General features: G+C 60.9%; 2 protein-coding genes and 1 long non-coding RNA gene across 8 annotated transcripts; 1 reads left to right on the top strand and 2 right to left on the bottom strand.

Annotated features, from left to right (window-relative positions):
* Positions 1–341: 341 nt before the first annotated feature.
* Positions 342–5754, bottom strand: SIRT7 (sirtuin 7). 2 transcript variants are annotated; one of them, XM_037068794.1, is made up of 10 exons: positions 5577–5754; positions 5366–5503; positions 5176–5280; positions 3450–3520; positions 3297–3369; positions 2811–2909; positions 2499–2735; positions 2295–2375; positions 2075–2181; positions 342–1032 (listed from the first exon to the last, which is right to left on the bottom strand). In XM_037068794.1, exons 1-10 carry the CDS (start codon positions 5727–5729, stop codon positions 834–836), a joined length of 1263 nt encoding a protein of 420 aa, XP_036924689.1. In that variant the 5' UTR covers positions 5730–5754; the 3' UTR covers positions 342–833. The 2 variants fall into 2 exon arrangements, with proteins under 2 accessions (XP_036924689.1, XP_036924694.1); XM_037068799.1 differs by lacking the exon at positions 342–1032 and adding an exon at positions 1043–1665.
* On the top strand, positions 5431–6036 carry LOC119003094 (uncharacterized). Its single transcript, XR_005069871.1, has 2 exons — positions 5431–5523; positions 5613–6036. It is a non-coding gene; the product is annotated as an uncharacterized LOC119003094 (long non-coding RNA).
* MAFG (MAF bZIP transcription factor G) lies at positions 5791–15008 on the bottom strand. Of its 5 annotated transcripts, none has more exons than XM_037069086.1 (3): positions 14756–15008; positions 10509–10571; positions 5791–10422 (listed from the first exon to the last, which is right to left on the bottom strand). In XM_037069086.1, the coding sequence occupies exons 2-3, from the start codon at positions 10542–10544 to the stop codon at positions 9970–9972; spliced, it is 489 nt and encodes a 162-aa protein (XP_036924981.1). In that variant the 5' UTR covers positions 10545–10571; positions 14756–15008; the 3' UTR covers positions 5791–9969. The 5 variants fall into 5 exon arrangements, with proteins under 5 accessions (XP_036924981.1, XP_036925000.1, XP_036924984.1 ...); XM_037069105.1 differs by lacking the exon at positions 14756–15008 and adding an exon at positions 14358–14396; XM_037069089.1 differs by lacking the exon at positions 14756–15008 and adding an exon at positions 11733–11825.
* Between the last annotated feature and the right edge of the window lie 546 nt (positions 15009–15554).

Here is a 15554-nt window from a genome sequence, read left to right as displayed (position 1 = left end):
ACCTCAGCAGCTGTGCGCGACCAATGGCGAGCACCACCCCGCCTGCAGAGCCCCAGCCCGCCCATCTGTCTGGCGCAACCAATGAAATACGCCACCGGCCTCACCAGCACTGAGTCACGCCCCCTGAGTATGGCCACTGGTGTGCCTCGCCAGGGCCTAGCCCCACCCCCTTCCCTAGGCTTGCAGCCAATGGTGTAGGCGGACCGTCCGGGAGCTCGCACCTGACGGAGGGGCGGGGCAAAACCACGTGGAGCACCTCCCACCCCCACGCCCCAGAGGAGCCCGGAGGGGGCGCCCGCTCCAGACAGCGTCGGAAAGGCAGACACACAGTGGCAGGGGAAGACAGTGCAGATATTTAATAATAAAAAGGTATGCCGACAGCTAAGGCTCCAAACCTCCCCTCTGCCGCATACCAAAGCAGAAAAAGGTTTGCTATAAAGGTAACATTCGTAGTAAGAAGTAGAAACGAGGTTGAGGGCCCTGAGTAGCCTGGGGAATGAGGTAAGGCAGCGTCTACTTCCTCTTGGCCCACCAGGTGGGAGACAACCCGAGTTCCGTTCTGTTCTCACGGGAATGCGTGGCTGCCACCTCTTCAGAAGAGGCTGGATGGGCCAGGTGTCGACCCTCAGGCCCGTGGGTAGGGGGGCAACCACAGCAGTGCAAGGGGCTTCCCGTCAAGACAGATGGCTAAGCTGGTCACTGTGAAGATGTCACTCCTAGAGAATTCTCACTAACCCCATGGGGCAGTCCTGGCCTTCTGGGTGCCACCAGCCCCCAAATCAGAGTTCCAGCCGTCTGCAAAGTGCCAGTGCTGTTCCTAGCCAAGCCCCAGGTTATGTCACTCTCTTCCTTTTCGTGCGTTTGGTGCAGCCCCTGCCAAACCAGCCACCCAGGATGGGGGCTGAGCCAAGGGGGGCACCCTGGTCCTCCGCCTGGAGCTCCTCGCGACTTCTGCACAGTGACTTCCGACTGTGGCTGCCTTCTTCGCCGGCCCGCAGCGGGGTAGCCAGGGAGAAGATGGGGTCCTGCCACCTACCGAAAGGGGAAAGCCCGGTCAGATGTGCCTGGGGGCCTCTCACAGTCAGAGCATGCCCCAGAATAGGAAAGCTGACTGAGGAGGCGGCCCTGCTCCCTCTCTGTCTTAGCCGTGGCAGCCTTTGCTGCCAGGGGGGGTTCCTGAGCTGCAGGGGGGTAGGGTCCCAGACTAGCTTGGCCTTGGCAGAACGTGTCCTCGCTGGTCATCTAGTGGCCAGGTACGCGTGGCTGGGGCAGCAGCAGTCCCAGCAGGGATGAGTCACTAGCAGCTCTGGGCCCTGTCACTTGGAAGGCCGGGGGCAGGTGAACCAGACCCTCTCCCCCTTCCCAGACCAGGAGACCTGATGGGAGGGAAGACCAGCTGACTAGGGAGGCATGGCCTACAGGCTCCCGGGTGAGGTCATGTGTCTGAGATGTAGAACCACATATTATAAACTTAAGATACAGATAAGCACTGATAAGGAAAATGAGCTAAGTTAATGTTAAAAAAAAAAGTGCGGTACACAATAGGCCCACATCACAGAACACCACAAACATAACATACAGGAATTGCCAGGCCCAGAAGGCGGAGGGATCCTTAATTCTTGAACCCTTTGATTAAAAGAGGTTATTGATTTCCCCTATAAGACCCTGAAAATTCACAGAGAAAGAAAGTGTAAACTTTTTACGCAATACACACACCATGTTGAAATTATCAAAAATTCTGTATCAAGGAACAGTTTCTTTATGCTTCCCCGAAGTCGCCAGCTCCCCAAACCGAGATCCTGTCCGAGCAGTACTGCCCATCCAGGGCCGCCCTCCAGCTGTCTGCTGCACGAGGGGAGCACCCAGCCACACAGGGGGACTCCCTCTCCCCACAGGGATCACATCAGCCAGGGCGCCTGGGCCAGTCCCTGCAGAGGCCACCACACTGCAGTCACACCTCAGACACTGTTTGCGACACCTCAAAACTCTCTCTCATGAGAGCTCAGCTCATGAGAAGACAGACACAGCCCACCCACACAGGGGCAGGAAGGGGGTGGGGCCCATGTCCCCTCACCTGCTGTAGGTGGGGATCTCCAGGCCGAGTTCATCCATGAGGAGCTGCATGACATCATCGCATTTCCCATGGAGCTTTAGGACAGCCCAGTCATCCTTCGGGGTCCACTGCGGGCAGAGGAGGGTGAGTGAGGTCGGCACTTTGCTCTTTCCCGAGGTGCCTGAGTGCCGGGGTGGGAAGGTCCCAAGGACCTAAGATGCCACTCTGAACACCAAGTTACCTGTAAGTTCACAATGTAGAGCTTAGGCCGCCGACTGGGGGGCTTGGTCATACACCAGAGGCGCGGGTACTTCTTTAAAACCTGTGGGAACAGACAGACCCCACACACAGCAGCAGAGAGAGGCTATAGGGAGCTGGGTCCAGCGCCCAGCTGCCAGCAGCCAGCGGGTTCACTCCCATCCCATCCACAGGGCTGTCTGTGTACCTTTAAGCTGGAGCCTAAACACAGGATTGTGTCTGCTTTGCTGGCAGCCTGGGTGGCTGCCTCCCAGTTCAGAGGCTGCCCCAGGGTCCCCCTCTCCCCAAAGTGCACAATGGTGTCCCGGAGCGGGGCCCCACACTTGTGGCAGGCCCGGCCCGTCTGATGTCGGTGCAGGGCAGTGCGCTCCGTCACGTCAAACACCCGAACGTACTCCCTGTTCGGGGCACAGGCTGTGCAGACCTAAGGGGGAGGGGTGCACCGTGAGCAAGAGTTGCTGGCCTGCCCAGGCCCCCGAGTCCCAGAGGGGTCGCTCACTTCAATATACATGTTCCCGTGGAGCTCTGAGATGGCTGAGCGAGGCAGCCCACTCCGCAGGTGCAGCCCGTCACAGTTCTGAGATACCACATGCTGCACCTAGAGGGGACACAGTGGCACTGAGCAGCGAGATCACCCCAAGTTCCCCAGTACCCCCAGACACGGGAAGCAGGCAGGTCTTGGCAGGACTCGGGAGGGCCGGCCCCCCACAACTCTGAAGCGACTGAAACGGCCTGGGGGGGCAAATGTGTGCATCGCCCCCACTCAGCCAGGCAGGGCTCCGGCCTGGCTGCTCTTTTGGATCATTATGTTTCAGGTCCTGGAAGGTGCCTTGGGTTGAAGGGGCTCAGCAGAGGGTCTCCAGGTTTCCTGTGAGTCTTTCCCGTGTGGACACAGAAGCAGCACCAAGGCGGCACTCCAGGCCCCACACCACGGACACGGCAGGCACACCAGCCAGCCAGCCAGCCAGCCACACCGGGATCTTACCAGCTTCTGCTCGTGTAGCCGGGCGATGCTCATGTGGGTGAGGGTGGGCTCGGCCTCACTCAGGTCAGCAGCACTGCCAGGTGGGAGGGAAGCAGAGGTCAGGCTCAAGCTGCCTCTGCTCACCGCAGGGCAAGGATGTGTGAGGCTGCTTACCTGACGCGCCTCCCTTTCTGAAGCAGCGTCCACACTCCATTAGGACCCCGGTAATCTGGTATGGAGGCTGCCTGTGTGTTCCAAAGGAAGATAAGCCCAGTGAACAAGCACCACTGTAGGCACCGGCAGAGTCCCCAAGAACACAAAGCCAGTGTTTCTCCCAATACATTGTACGCTGGCCCTTGGACTAGCCTCTGTTCACCCCACAGGCTCAGCATCTTCTGCCGGAACTCCGACGGAGTGTGTATGTGCCCTTCCCAGTGCCTGGACCCCCACTCCCACCTGGTCGGCTCCTCCTTCCAGACCCCAGTGAACCCTGCTCCCTCTGGGGGCTCCGGTCAGGCTCACCTGTGTCCCCAGAGCCTAGCCAGTGCAGAAGAAAGGTGACCCTCTAAGTGTGACCCACCCCTGCCCAAGCTCTCGCATCCAGACGATGAAGGTACTTTCTGCTCTGACCGCCGTGGGCACAGGCTGGCCTCTCCAGGCCGGGTAAACACAATGCAGTCTCTTGGGTTCCCCACCCAGCAGAAGAAACCCACCGGGCAAACAGAAAGTGCCCCGCAGGCTGAGTGATCTCCCTTCTCAGGAGCCCTGTCTCCTCCCTGCTGCTTAAGCTCGGAAAATGCCCCCCTGATCAGCAGCTCGCACTCACATCTAAAAGCAGACCCTCACATGGTGGCACTCAGAGCAAACTAATGAGCAGCGAGGGGCTCTCTGTGGCCACTCTGTGACACAAAGCTGAAATGGCCGCTTCAAAAAACCTCCTGAGAGCTCCCACGTGGCCGTGGGGTAGGGGACCAGACTGCCTGTGTGCCAGCTGTCTGTGAGTGACACACCCTTCCTCCAGAGCAAGCTCCCACCTTTGCCTGTAAAATCTCACCCACCTGCCAAGGCCCGGGCCCAGAGCCTCGGCCCACAGAAACCCAGGTGGGATGGATCCCCAGCACGGAGACCACAGAGGGTGTGTCTGCACTTCACTCCAGGGACCTGACACGACTAACTTCATGCAACAGCCATTTGCTGACGTGCCTCCTTATCCTCCACCAGCTTCACCAGGTGGAGGGCCTCAGGGCTCCCCTCTGCTGGGCCTACACACTGGTCACACTAGACACACACACACTCATTAGGTAAATAACGTGCCATCGCAGTGTCCAAGCTGGTCATACATATTCCATGGGCCAGGATGGCTTCTCAACAACATGTCTGGAAACCCAGCACGTCTGTCTCCCTTACCTGGCATCCACTGGGTTGCACTGCCTTGCTCCCTACTCACCTCTCTCTGACACCAGTAAATCAATGAATGGGGACTCGGGGCAGTTAGGGCTCAGCTCTTCCATATCGCCTTGGGACAGTATATTCACTGCCCTAACTTTGAAATGAGGTGCTTGCAAATGTTTGCACTAAGCTATTACATCCTTTTTTATGTTCCTTCCTTGCCTTTAACTGGGCATGACACAATACAAGCCTTCACAACTATTTACTTAGGTTTTAAATGCAGTTATTTCAAGCTTTGAATAACTGCAAATGCAGTTATTTGCAGCTATTTCAAGTGGCTCTCAATCTCAGAGCCACTGTTAATGGGAATTTTTGGCGAATCAGGACTCGACCGGTGGGTCAGACAACCAAAAGAGGGCGCCCGAGGCCCGCCCCCCCGTCCCAGAGGCCCAAGTTGCTCCCGGACCAGGGAATCGGCCCCCGCCTGGCCACCCACACCTCGCTTCCCTACCGTGCTGATGCCCGCGCCCGTATAGACGACCAGATACTTGGCGTTCCGCACGGCGCCGGCCAACTCCCGCACTTTCCTCTGCAGCTCTTCGGGGTCATCGCACACCTGCCGAGACCCCGAGGACCGCCGTGAGCCCCGCCCCGTCCGCCCACACCCGGCTCCGGCCCGCCCTCGGCGCCGCAGGACTTGCCTCTTCCTGCCGCCGCTTCAGGCCCTCGCGCCGCCGGCTCCGGCCCTGCAGCTCGGTCACCAGGTCCGCGCTTTCGGCCAGGAGCCGGCCCTCCTCCGCGCTGCGCTCGGCCACCGCCTTCCTCAGGATGCGCGACACCTGCGAGCAAGGGGCGGACGGTGAGCGTGGCGCGGGCCAGAGACGCGGGGTGGGGCGGGCGGCGGCAGCCTACCTGACGGAGGCGCTCCCGCTGCTGCTCCTCCCGTAGCCGCCGCACCCGCTCGGCGGCCTTGCGCTCCGAACGGCTCAGACCGCCGGCTGCCATCGCTCTGGGGGAGACGCGCGCTTCCGCTTCCGCCTCCCGGCAGGCCACGCGCTGACGCATTCGCGCGAGACCACGCCCTTCCGGCCCCGCCTGAGCCGCCCCAAGGAAGCACCTGCCAGTCTTTTTAAAAGGAGTTTATTGATCATATACAAAATAAAGAAAACCTCATATATCACAAACATACACTATGTACAGCAATAAATACCCGGGGCCTGGCCCAGTGCCGCCCCTCCTGGACAATAATTTAGCAATAAATACTGCACAGGGCAGGGTGGCGCCAAGGCGGGCCGCCCCCGTGAGGCCCCCTCTACCCGGACCTCCAACCCCCCCCAGCCGCTGGGCAGACCCCAGGGTACCCCCACCTACCCCTAGCTTCAGCCCCGGTCAGGGCGGGCAGAGTGCGAACGACTCTGCTCGGACCTGCCCTCTCGGCGCCAGGAGAGCAGCAGAGCAGGACACACCGGGCAGCCCTTGTCCTGTTGCCCTAGATGCCAGGAGCAGGCTTGCTGCACCCACCCCCGTTTGGTTAAAGGCTTCCGGGACTAGCAGATCGAGGAGAAGGGGAAGAAGGAAGGGTCACTCCTCGTAGTTCACTGGGGACACCCATGTATCGAGGCTGCTGCTCCAGGGTGGGGTGCAACTGTGTGCCACTGGCCTGACGGGCCCAGCGCACACCCAGGACACACAGGCCAGAACAGGGCAGGCCACCTGCTTGAGAGCACCCCCCCTCTCCCCATCTGCTCCAAGACCAGACAGCCAGCAGGAAGTCAAAAACGCGCCAAAAAGAATTATTTAGTGGCTTCTGGGGGAAAAAATCGTTAATGTGTTGGTTCCTTTCACCAAACCACAGCCTAAAAAAGTTGCTTACAAGATCCCAGGGCGGAAACAGTGCTGTAGGTTGTGGTCCAAGCTTCCCAGCTGTGGAACGGAGCCCTGGCCAGCAGGCCACCCGGGACCTGGAGGCACCAGGGACCAGATGGGGCTTGACCACTGGCCCCAAAGCAGGTGACAGCACATCAGAGCTCTGGGCCCTAGCACTGACCATTGCAGCTGCTCCTGACGGTCAGGGTTAGGCACACAGACTTGAAGCACAGACCAAGAGAAGAAAAGCCCACCAGAAAGAAGCATACCTCCTAGCTGGCACTGAACAGCCACACCTTCTCGGTGTGGGGGGCATTCTCGGGGAAGGAGCGGATCTGTTCCCACAAGATTCTCTGAAATCTGAGTGTCCCCTCTGGGATAAGGGAGGGGTTGGGCGTGAGGTGGGGCACGGGGCACGGTGGGGCACAGTACGGTTTACTTAGTGGACACACTGGAAAGACTTGGCTTTGGCCAAAGCCCTCGATTCACTGTGTCAGAAAAGTTGAGTAGAGGAAGAGGGAATACGACACCCTCACAGCAGGAAAACAGAATTAACAAGAACCAGAAAGACACCAACCAGTCACATGTGGACACAGAACCTGCTGTCAAGAAACCAAGGAAAGGGGACACAGGGTGGAGTGGCCCTGCGGGGCTGGCTTGATGGGAACTGGATGCTCCCCTGACCCAGGGGGCAGTTGCTTCATATCCAAAAACTCTGAAAGGAATCATGTCCTTACTGACCCCAGACATTTCTCCTGTAAACCAAACCAAGGACCTGCAATTTCTGCTCAGCACCGCCCCCTGGAAAACCCACCTCTTCCCTCCGGTCCCCAGGTCCGCAGTTGGACCGAAGTGTGCAGAGATGGACAACCAGCCAGGACAAAAGCAGGGATGGTACACGGCCATGGAGGGCCTATCCCTCCCAGCCATGGTGGGCCACCGGGACTGGGCATGGCCTCTCTTTAGGGATCATTATGACTTGATTCCAGGGCACTGCTGCTATAACCACCACCAACTCTTGTCTGGATCCTAAGACAGAGGCAGACTGGAGGGAGAAAGCCACTGAGTGGTACGGCGCCAGCAGTCAAAATCAGCATTGCAGGCTGACCCAGGTGCAGTGGGAGTGTCTCCAAACACCTGGACCCAAAGAAGCCTATCGACAAGGTGGAAGCTGACGCCACGCCCCTGTCCTGCCCCACAGGTACACAGGGCCAATGCCTGGGATGAAAACCCAGCTGCCCACCAGGTGACACCCCACCAGGCCACACGATTGCACTTCTGTGCTCTTACAGGCATTCAGGGCCCCCAGAGAAGCCAACCAGCAGCCCCATGGAGAGGCGGCGGCCCTTGGAGACGGCACTAGCCTCCTAGGGATGACAGCACAGGCTCCTGTGACTACAAGGAGCCTTCCCAGCCAAGCATGGGAAACCGGCAGCCTCCACCAGAGGCCAGGATGGAGAGGCAGGCTCAGCCCCAGAGACAAGTACCCCATAAAGCCAAGCATTGGATCCCTGGAAGACGCAGATCCCAAAGGGAGGCGGAAGAAGGCCCAAAGCCCAGAGCTGCCAACATGTTCAGGGAGAGGAAGGAAGGGACCTGGCCCTGGAGATGCAGCCCTTGTCTGGTCCTGTTGGCGACCCCAGGCCCTCAGGCAGGCACAAGGGGCTGTCCCAGGTGGGCCCTGGAACCACCCAGCTCTGCCTAGGAAGCACCGCCCTGCAGCACAAAGTTCTGGGGTCAGAAGGCCCCTGGGTGCCCTGGCTGAGGCCCGTGTGAAACAAAGTGGGTGCAGTGGCCAGAGCCGGAGCAGGGCAACTGAACGCCAGAAGGAAGACAGGAAGGGCAGGCAGCTTGGCTGTGGCCCCGTGGGCACCCACAGTGACTCCCTGGTCTCTGCAAAGCTCCCACCCAGGGCCAGAGGTGGTGAGCACGGAAGCGGCGTGCGGGGCCCCCGGTTTTACCTACCCTGCCGGTGGATCAGCCCAAGCCTGCCACATACATGCGAAGCCAAGGGCAGCAGGGCCGGGGGTGGCAGGGCCCCGAATCAGACCTCCTGGAGGCCTGGGGCAGGGGGCAAGGCCAAAGACACTGGCCTGGTGGGCACAGAACCTCCCCACCAAAACTGCCAGAGCAGGTTCTGCCCGGCACCCCAGCCTGGGCCCAGCAAGCCAGCAGAAGCAAAACACAACCAATTCCGAAAACAAACACGGGAGAACAGACACAAGAAGTAACACCCACAGGTCAAAGGTCACCAGAAGCACCAGCACGAGACGCTGCACAAGACCTCACCAGGCACGACGACACTGCACCGGCAGGAGACGGAAGCAGGAAGGGCAAGGGAGTAAGTCACTTTCGGTACAATTGCAAAAGAGTCAGCAAAGAGGACGGCGGACGCGCCTTCTGGTCGCTCGCAGCTGGGCTTTTTTTGTTTTTTTGTCTTTTGTCTTTTTTAAACTAAGTTTTATAAATAACATCTGATAACTCTGTGTATATAAAAACTAAACTCCAACAGCCACAAAGACTTGTCTGTAAGTTTACAAGAAAGGGATTTTTTTTTGTTATTTTTTTCCTTTTTTTAAACTAGCAAAGTTTCTATTATACTTTCTTCCCTTTTCCATTTATACGGTCAAACGCTCTTGCTTGTTTTTTGTAAAAAGACAGTTTTATAAATACTCTGCAGCTCTTTTTTTCCCTTAGCTTTTAAACATATAATTTAATAACTTCGTAAAAGAAACTTCTCTTTAAATAAAGGGCTATGTGACCACACAGACAGGTCGTGTAAACAGTGACACGGGGCCACCGCAGGACACCGGATGCCCTCACTCGTGCTCACGCACCGCTGGCGACTCAGTCTTCTTCAGCGCACCACGCCAGGCAAGCACACCGAGGGCCCTGGCCCACGGCCACTTGATGCCCCTTCCCCCACCGTTGGGCCGCTGGCCTGACTGTCCAGGGCCCTCAAGGACACCTTACTTCTCAAAGCAGAGCCCACCTATGCCTGCTGGCCAAGCTGCGAGCAAACCACCCAGCACCCCGCCGGCCCGGCCGCTGCCAGGGCCTGTGGGCTGCTTGTAAGGGAGAGGCCCTCGACCCTGGAGCATCCCCGGCTCCGAACACTGGAGCCCCACAGCGGCTCGTCTTTCCATCCGTCCCCACAGGGCCAACTCTGGGCCCGAAGCCCACGTGGCCTTGGTGCAAAGGGGGCTGGGGTGGCCCCACGTCACCGCCGAACTGACCCATCCCAACACACAAAACACACGATGACAACGACGAGATCAAGGGGCTCAGCCCGGTGCCCCTGGGGTGCGGGTTGTGCTTTGCAGGGAAGGGAGGAGGGAGGTAGGAGAGGAAAGGAGGGAGGAGGAGGAAGGGGACAGGGCTGTTGAAATCACACGCGCCTAATGGCCCCTCGCAGACCCGCCTGGGCAAGTGCGCGTCCCTACGACCGGGCGTCCGTCTTGGACTTTACTATTGTGATGACGCTGGTGGCAGCCACCTTGCCGGGGACAAGGGGCCCCAGGCCGGCAGCAAGGGGGCCCCGGGCTGGAGCCACGGGGCCGCGGGCCACGGTCCTGGCGAAGTTCTGCAGGGCCTCGTACTTGGAGCGCAGCGCGTCGAGCTCCAGCTTCATGCTGGCGTTCTCTGAGGCCAGCTTCTCCACCTCCTGCTGCAGCTCCGCCTTCTGCTTCTCCAGCTCCTCCTTCTGCGTCACCCGCTTCACGCGGCAGCTGGCTGCGTAGCCGCGGTTCTTGAGTGTGCGCCGGCGCTGCTTCAGCTGGACGATCTCCTCCTTGGACAGGCCCCGCAGGTGCTGGTTCAGCTCCCGCACCGACATGGTCACCAGCTCCTCGTCCGTCAGGCTGGTGCCATTCTCGCCAGGCTCCCGCTTCACCTGGGGGCAGCAGAGCACACATGGTCACAGGCCAGGCAGCTGCCGCCCTGTCCCAACCCCAAGATGCGCCCGCCCTGCCTGCTCACCTTCAAGGCCTTGTTTCCTTTGTTGGGGGTCGTCATAACCCGGGGGCACGGCAAGCAGGCACTCTGCGAGACAGGAGGCAGGGTCAGGATCTGCAGGCCACCCTTTCCCCTCTGGGCCTCCACCTGCCCACTCCTGGATACCTGGCCCTAAGGACTGCCCTTCGGCCTTGCCTCTCCTTAGCTGGGCTCCTCCCTGTCTACCCTGCCCCTAGAACACCAGCGGGGAGGCTAGGAAAGTCTAAAGGGAAAGGGGGAATGGAAGGGCTGTGAGACAAGCCGAGGCAAGAGAAGGGGCTGGGGGAGAGATCAGAAGGGTGCAGGAGGGGCCTGCCTAGAAGGAAGCCCACAGCTTTAAAAATAGCCCCAGTGCGCGCCCAGAGCGGCTCTTCCTGGCGAGTCATGCTGACTCAGCATAACCCTCGGTTCCCTCCCGGGCCAGGCGCTCCCAGGCCCAGAGCCAGCACGGCCCCAGGGGCCCGGCAGCTAGAGCAGAAAGCTGCTGGGGCCAGAAAGGCCGGCAGGCCGCTGCAGGTGAGGGCAAGGGCCAGCTACCCTGCCCGTGTGTATTCAGGGGGCCCACCTCCTATAGCCCTCTCCCCCAGGTCGCCCTGGGACAAAGTCCCACTCTCAGGAAGGCTTAGGGGGCCACCTCCCACTGGGGACTCAGGCAGAGGGGAGGACTGGGGGGGTTCCTGATCCTCCCAGAGCCTTCTCACTTTGAAGAGTGGCAAGTGGGCCACCCAACTAGCCCTGGCAAGAGCTCACCCACCCTCCAGGTGGCAGGCACGACACGGCACCCCACTGCCGATGGGGTAACCACCCTGCGGCTTCGGGTTGCAGCATCTCGTGCCCCTGCCCTTCCCATCCAGGTGTTTCACAAGAGTGTGCACAGTCAGCCCTTCAGGGCCAGCTCAGCCCCACTGGGCTGATGACCAGCTCTCTGGCCCCCCATCCGGAATCAGCACCCACAGGGCAGGCAACAAAAAGGTTAGGTGGCTGGACCAGAGGGCCCCTGCCCCCCACCTGGTCACCCTTCCCACACCCTGTTCTCACTTTGTTTCCTCAACCCTGCCAAGAACAGCTCTGCACACCTCACCCTGAGACCCCTGGCAGAGCACACCGCCACCAGGCTGGCTGCCCTGCCCCCCAACTTTGTACTCCACTCTCCAGGTCAGATGCAGGGAGGTAAACGGCTGGACTGCTAAGCTGCCTCCAGGCTCCTACCTGGAGGAAGCCACAGAACTCAGGCCATTCTGGCTTGGCCAGGGCAGGGTGTCTTACCCTCACAGGGAGCTGACGTGTGAGCTGGGGAAGTGGAAGCACGGTGGGCTCCAGGGCGGACCCCACCCTACCCAGCCCTGCACCAGGAGGCCGGCCAGAGGTGTCTCCCCACAGCCAGTCCGCCCAGGGTCTCAGGCAGGCCTGCTGCTCCAGAGCCTGGTTCTTCCAGAGCAGAGGAGGCAAAACCAGAGCTGGAGGCCAGAAGGTCCTGAGGGCCACGCCCACCCTGGGCACAGGGAGTACAGGCCAGAGGGCAGGGACGCTGCCTCGGTCCCACCACTGTCTGTGGAAGGAGAAGCCCCAGTACCAGCTTTTCCCACTACCATCTCCCTCCACCCCCGATGCTGAGCGCAGCGGTGACTTCCTGACGAGATCACACAGAAAAGTGCCTCCTCAACAGATTTCACCCTCTGCAGAAGGCCTGAACTCAGCACAAGCGCAGCCAATGGCCTCCTAATCAAAGGTGTGCCTGAGCACTCGGGGGAGGTGCAGGCCTCTGCAAAGCCAGGGCTGCCAGCCTCCTGATCTCCTCCCACCTGGGGACACACACAGATCCGACAGATAGCCTTGGGGACAGGATGGGACTGATGGCGCAGAGCACCTCTGGAAGCCAGGCGGACAGGGTCCCAGAGGCTGATCAAGAAGCCACCTCCCACCCCCAACCCTCTTCCCCAGCCCCAAGGTTCATTCAGGGCTGGGGCTCAGTCATCCTCCATCTCGGCTCCCCCAGAGGCCAGGTCTGCTTTGTGGAGAAGACCCAGATGTCCCTAAGCCTCCAAAGCACCCTGGACCACACGCTCGGGCTGAGAGCCAGCCAAGAAAGGGAAAGAAGTTCAGGTGACCCGGCTCTGCTTCCCGGGGCCCAAGTCCAGGGCATGGACTCCAAGCAGGAGGCAAGACAGTGGCTCTCGCTCCTTTGGGCCTGCAAATCCCTGCAGCCAAACCTGCCAGGCAAGCGTGGTCTTGGGTGCCAGCCTCACTTCCACCTACTCTCTGACCGCCTCCCAGGAGCTCTCAGGCACTGAAAGCCACTCTGAAAAGGGCCTAAGACCTAACTTCCACCAAAGCATAAGGAACTGAGAAGCCTTGAAGAAACACCTCTCCCGGAATCTGCATTTTCCTAAGGCACAAAATTCCAGCCAAAACAGCAGCGGAGGTGCTGAAACATCTCGCATCCCTAAGCCCCGGGCTGTGTGCGCCAGGTGGGGCAAAACTAGGTTTACAGTGGTTCACTTGGAAAATGAAACACCAAAAAACTCAACAGGGGTAAACTGTCTCACATGCTCACGATAGCTTACTTCTGCCCCTGAAGGTGCGTGGCAGTGGGGCAAGTCCCTGAAGACAAACCACAATGCCAGCCCAATCCAGCCATGAGCCCCTGCGCAAAGAGGGGCCTCCGTTCCGCTCTGGTCTGCAGGAGACACCTTCTATCGAGGCCAGGAACCACCCACATACCCAGGAGAGGCGGCCCAGACCAGACCCCCTTCAAGCTGTCACTTCCCAGCAGACCACAACACCTGGCCAGACACCAATCCGGAACATGTTCTCTGCTAACCTGCAGGACACTGAGCCCCAACCTCCAGGGGTCAACTCTTGGGTGACTGAAAATTGCATCCTTCCCCCCAGCCCACCTGCTGTGTCCTAAAGACTAGGTACCCTTCCAGCTCTCCTGCCACCTGCAGTCTCAACCCAGGCCCCAAGGCCCCACGGCAAAGAGGGCAGGACCTGCTCACCAGGCACCTTGGTCCCCCAATGTCTAAGTCCTGCTGCTTCTTCTCATTTGCAGTTTCCTGGTAGGGCTGTGCCTCCTTGCCAGCAGTCCTGTCCACTGCCGCCCAGGCTTCGGAACAAGGTGTACTCTTGCTAGGCCCTCTCACAGGGCCCTGGGCACCCCACTGGACCCCACCCCTTCCTCCTGCTACCCAGGCTGCCCCTCCTGCAGATCCCCCCAGCCCCCGTCTCCCTCTCTAGTCCACGCACTCCTCTCTTCCCCGCCCAAGGAAGCACGGCCGAGGCACCAGACCAGTCACAGGGAAAGCCTCTGCTTCCCGTCCCCTCGCTCGGCCCCTCTAAGCTCCTCCCCTTCTCTCACTCTGAAAACTATTTCCCAGTTTGGGGAACTGTCCCAGACGTGGGTCGGGGACCATCTGCCTGGGAAAAGCCTGCCGGAAGGCGATGGACAGGTCCAGGGGCTTCAGGCTCTACCTGATCGTGGCTCCCTCTACTTCCTCACCAGCCAGCCTTCGACTCGCACCTTAGCCCACACTTTAAAAGGCTCCCCAAACACTGAGCCCAACCCCATCCACATCCCTACGTCCTCACAATCCCTTCTTCCCCCCGGGCCTCTCGTCCTTTCAGGCCCCCGGCCCTAGCTCAAATCCCCCCAGGCACCGGGATGAGCATCGAGTGACCTCATGCTGATGACTCAGCAAGTCTCCCTGGGGCTCTGGCACGCGTGTGACGGAGCGCAGCCGGCGCGAGCAGGGTCTTCAAAGCGCTCTCCCCCATGCCGGCCCTCCCCCGGCCCGCCAAGGACCCTTGCGTCTGGGAAGGAGCAGTCACAGACACCTGATGAATCAGCAGCTCCGGCCGAGGCCACCCGGCTCCCCCGCGAAGCCCAGGGCACCCCTCCCGACCCCACCCTTTCCTCCCGCCACCCTGGCCGCCCCTCCTTCCAGGACGCCCCAACCTCCACTGAGCGAGGTGCGCGCTCGCCCCGCCCGCCCTTCGCCAACAACGCGGCCCACCCCCCAGCACCCCAGGCGCAGGGGCCAGCAGTGCCCTGCCCGGTGGGGAAATCGAGGCACGGACCGCCAGCACAGAGCGGGGCAGACCCGAAGCCAGGAACGTTCGGCCCATGCTTCTAGGGTCCACCAGGAAGAGCCGCGGCATAATCGGCCGCACCCGGGCCCGGAACCCCCGCCGCCCGCTGCCCCTCGCCCGGCCAGGCCTGCCGCTGCACTCACCCAACACACTGCGGGCCCAGGCGGGCCGAGGCCGGGACGGGGGGCGACGGTCGCTCGGAAGCTGCGCGGGACTGGGCCGCGCGGGGGCTCCGGGCCGGGATGGGGGCTCGCCGCCTGCGCGGGCCGGGCCGAGCGCGCTGGGAAGGCCGGGCTGGACCAGGCTCGGGATCCGCCGCCGCCGCCGCCGCCGCTCCACAGACGTCACATGATGTTTGGTCACGTGGGCTCCATTCATGAAGCGGCGTCGCGACCGGCCGAGGCTTAAAGGGGAAGGCGCGGCGGCGGCGGCGGCGGAGGCGGGGCGAGGTCGTACTGCGCCTGCGTAAACGGGCTTTGTCGCCCCGGCAACGCGCAGCGCGGCCTGCCCGGCAGGGTCTCGCGGGACTAGCTCCGGCGCGTGCTCCCCGGCGGCCACACCCCCTTTCTGGCCTTCCCGGCGGGGTCTGGTGGCCTGCCCAGTCGTTTTCCTGACCGTTGTGTGCTGACACTTTGAAAGGCCACGTGTCCCAAAGGCCCCCTGCCACCTGCGCCGGGCAGCAGACTGCGCCTGGCGCTCTCGCCTTAGGAGAACCGTGCAGGGACACGAGGTCCCACAAGCACTCCAGGCCCAGCATTGGCCACGGGCTGCGGGTGCGGGAGGTGGGGCCAGGCCTCTGAAGGCCACGCCAGCAGAGACTGGGAACCCCGTCGTGACCCTTGATTCTTCTGTCGTGCATGCTCTTCCTTTTTTTCTTGTTGCCCCTTCCTCCTTTGTCCCCTAAGTGCCTCATCCTTCCCACCCACGTGCTCTGGGCCTTGG

The sequence above is a fragment of the Sturnira hondurensis genome, unplaced genomic scaffold (genome assembly GCF_014824575.4).
Source record: "Sturnira hondurensis isolate 20B ecotype Veracruz unplaced genomic scaffold, ASM1482457v3 Scaffold0001221, whole genome shotgun sequence".
Classification (NCBI taxonomy): Eukaryota; Metazoa; Chordata; class Mammalia; order Chiroptera; family Phyllostomidae; genus Sturnira; species Sturnira hondurensis.
Note: the sequence above shows the minus strand (reverse complement) of the source record. Positions and strands in the feature narration are given on the sequence as shown.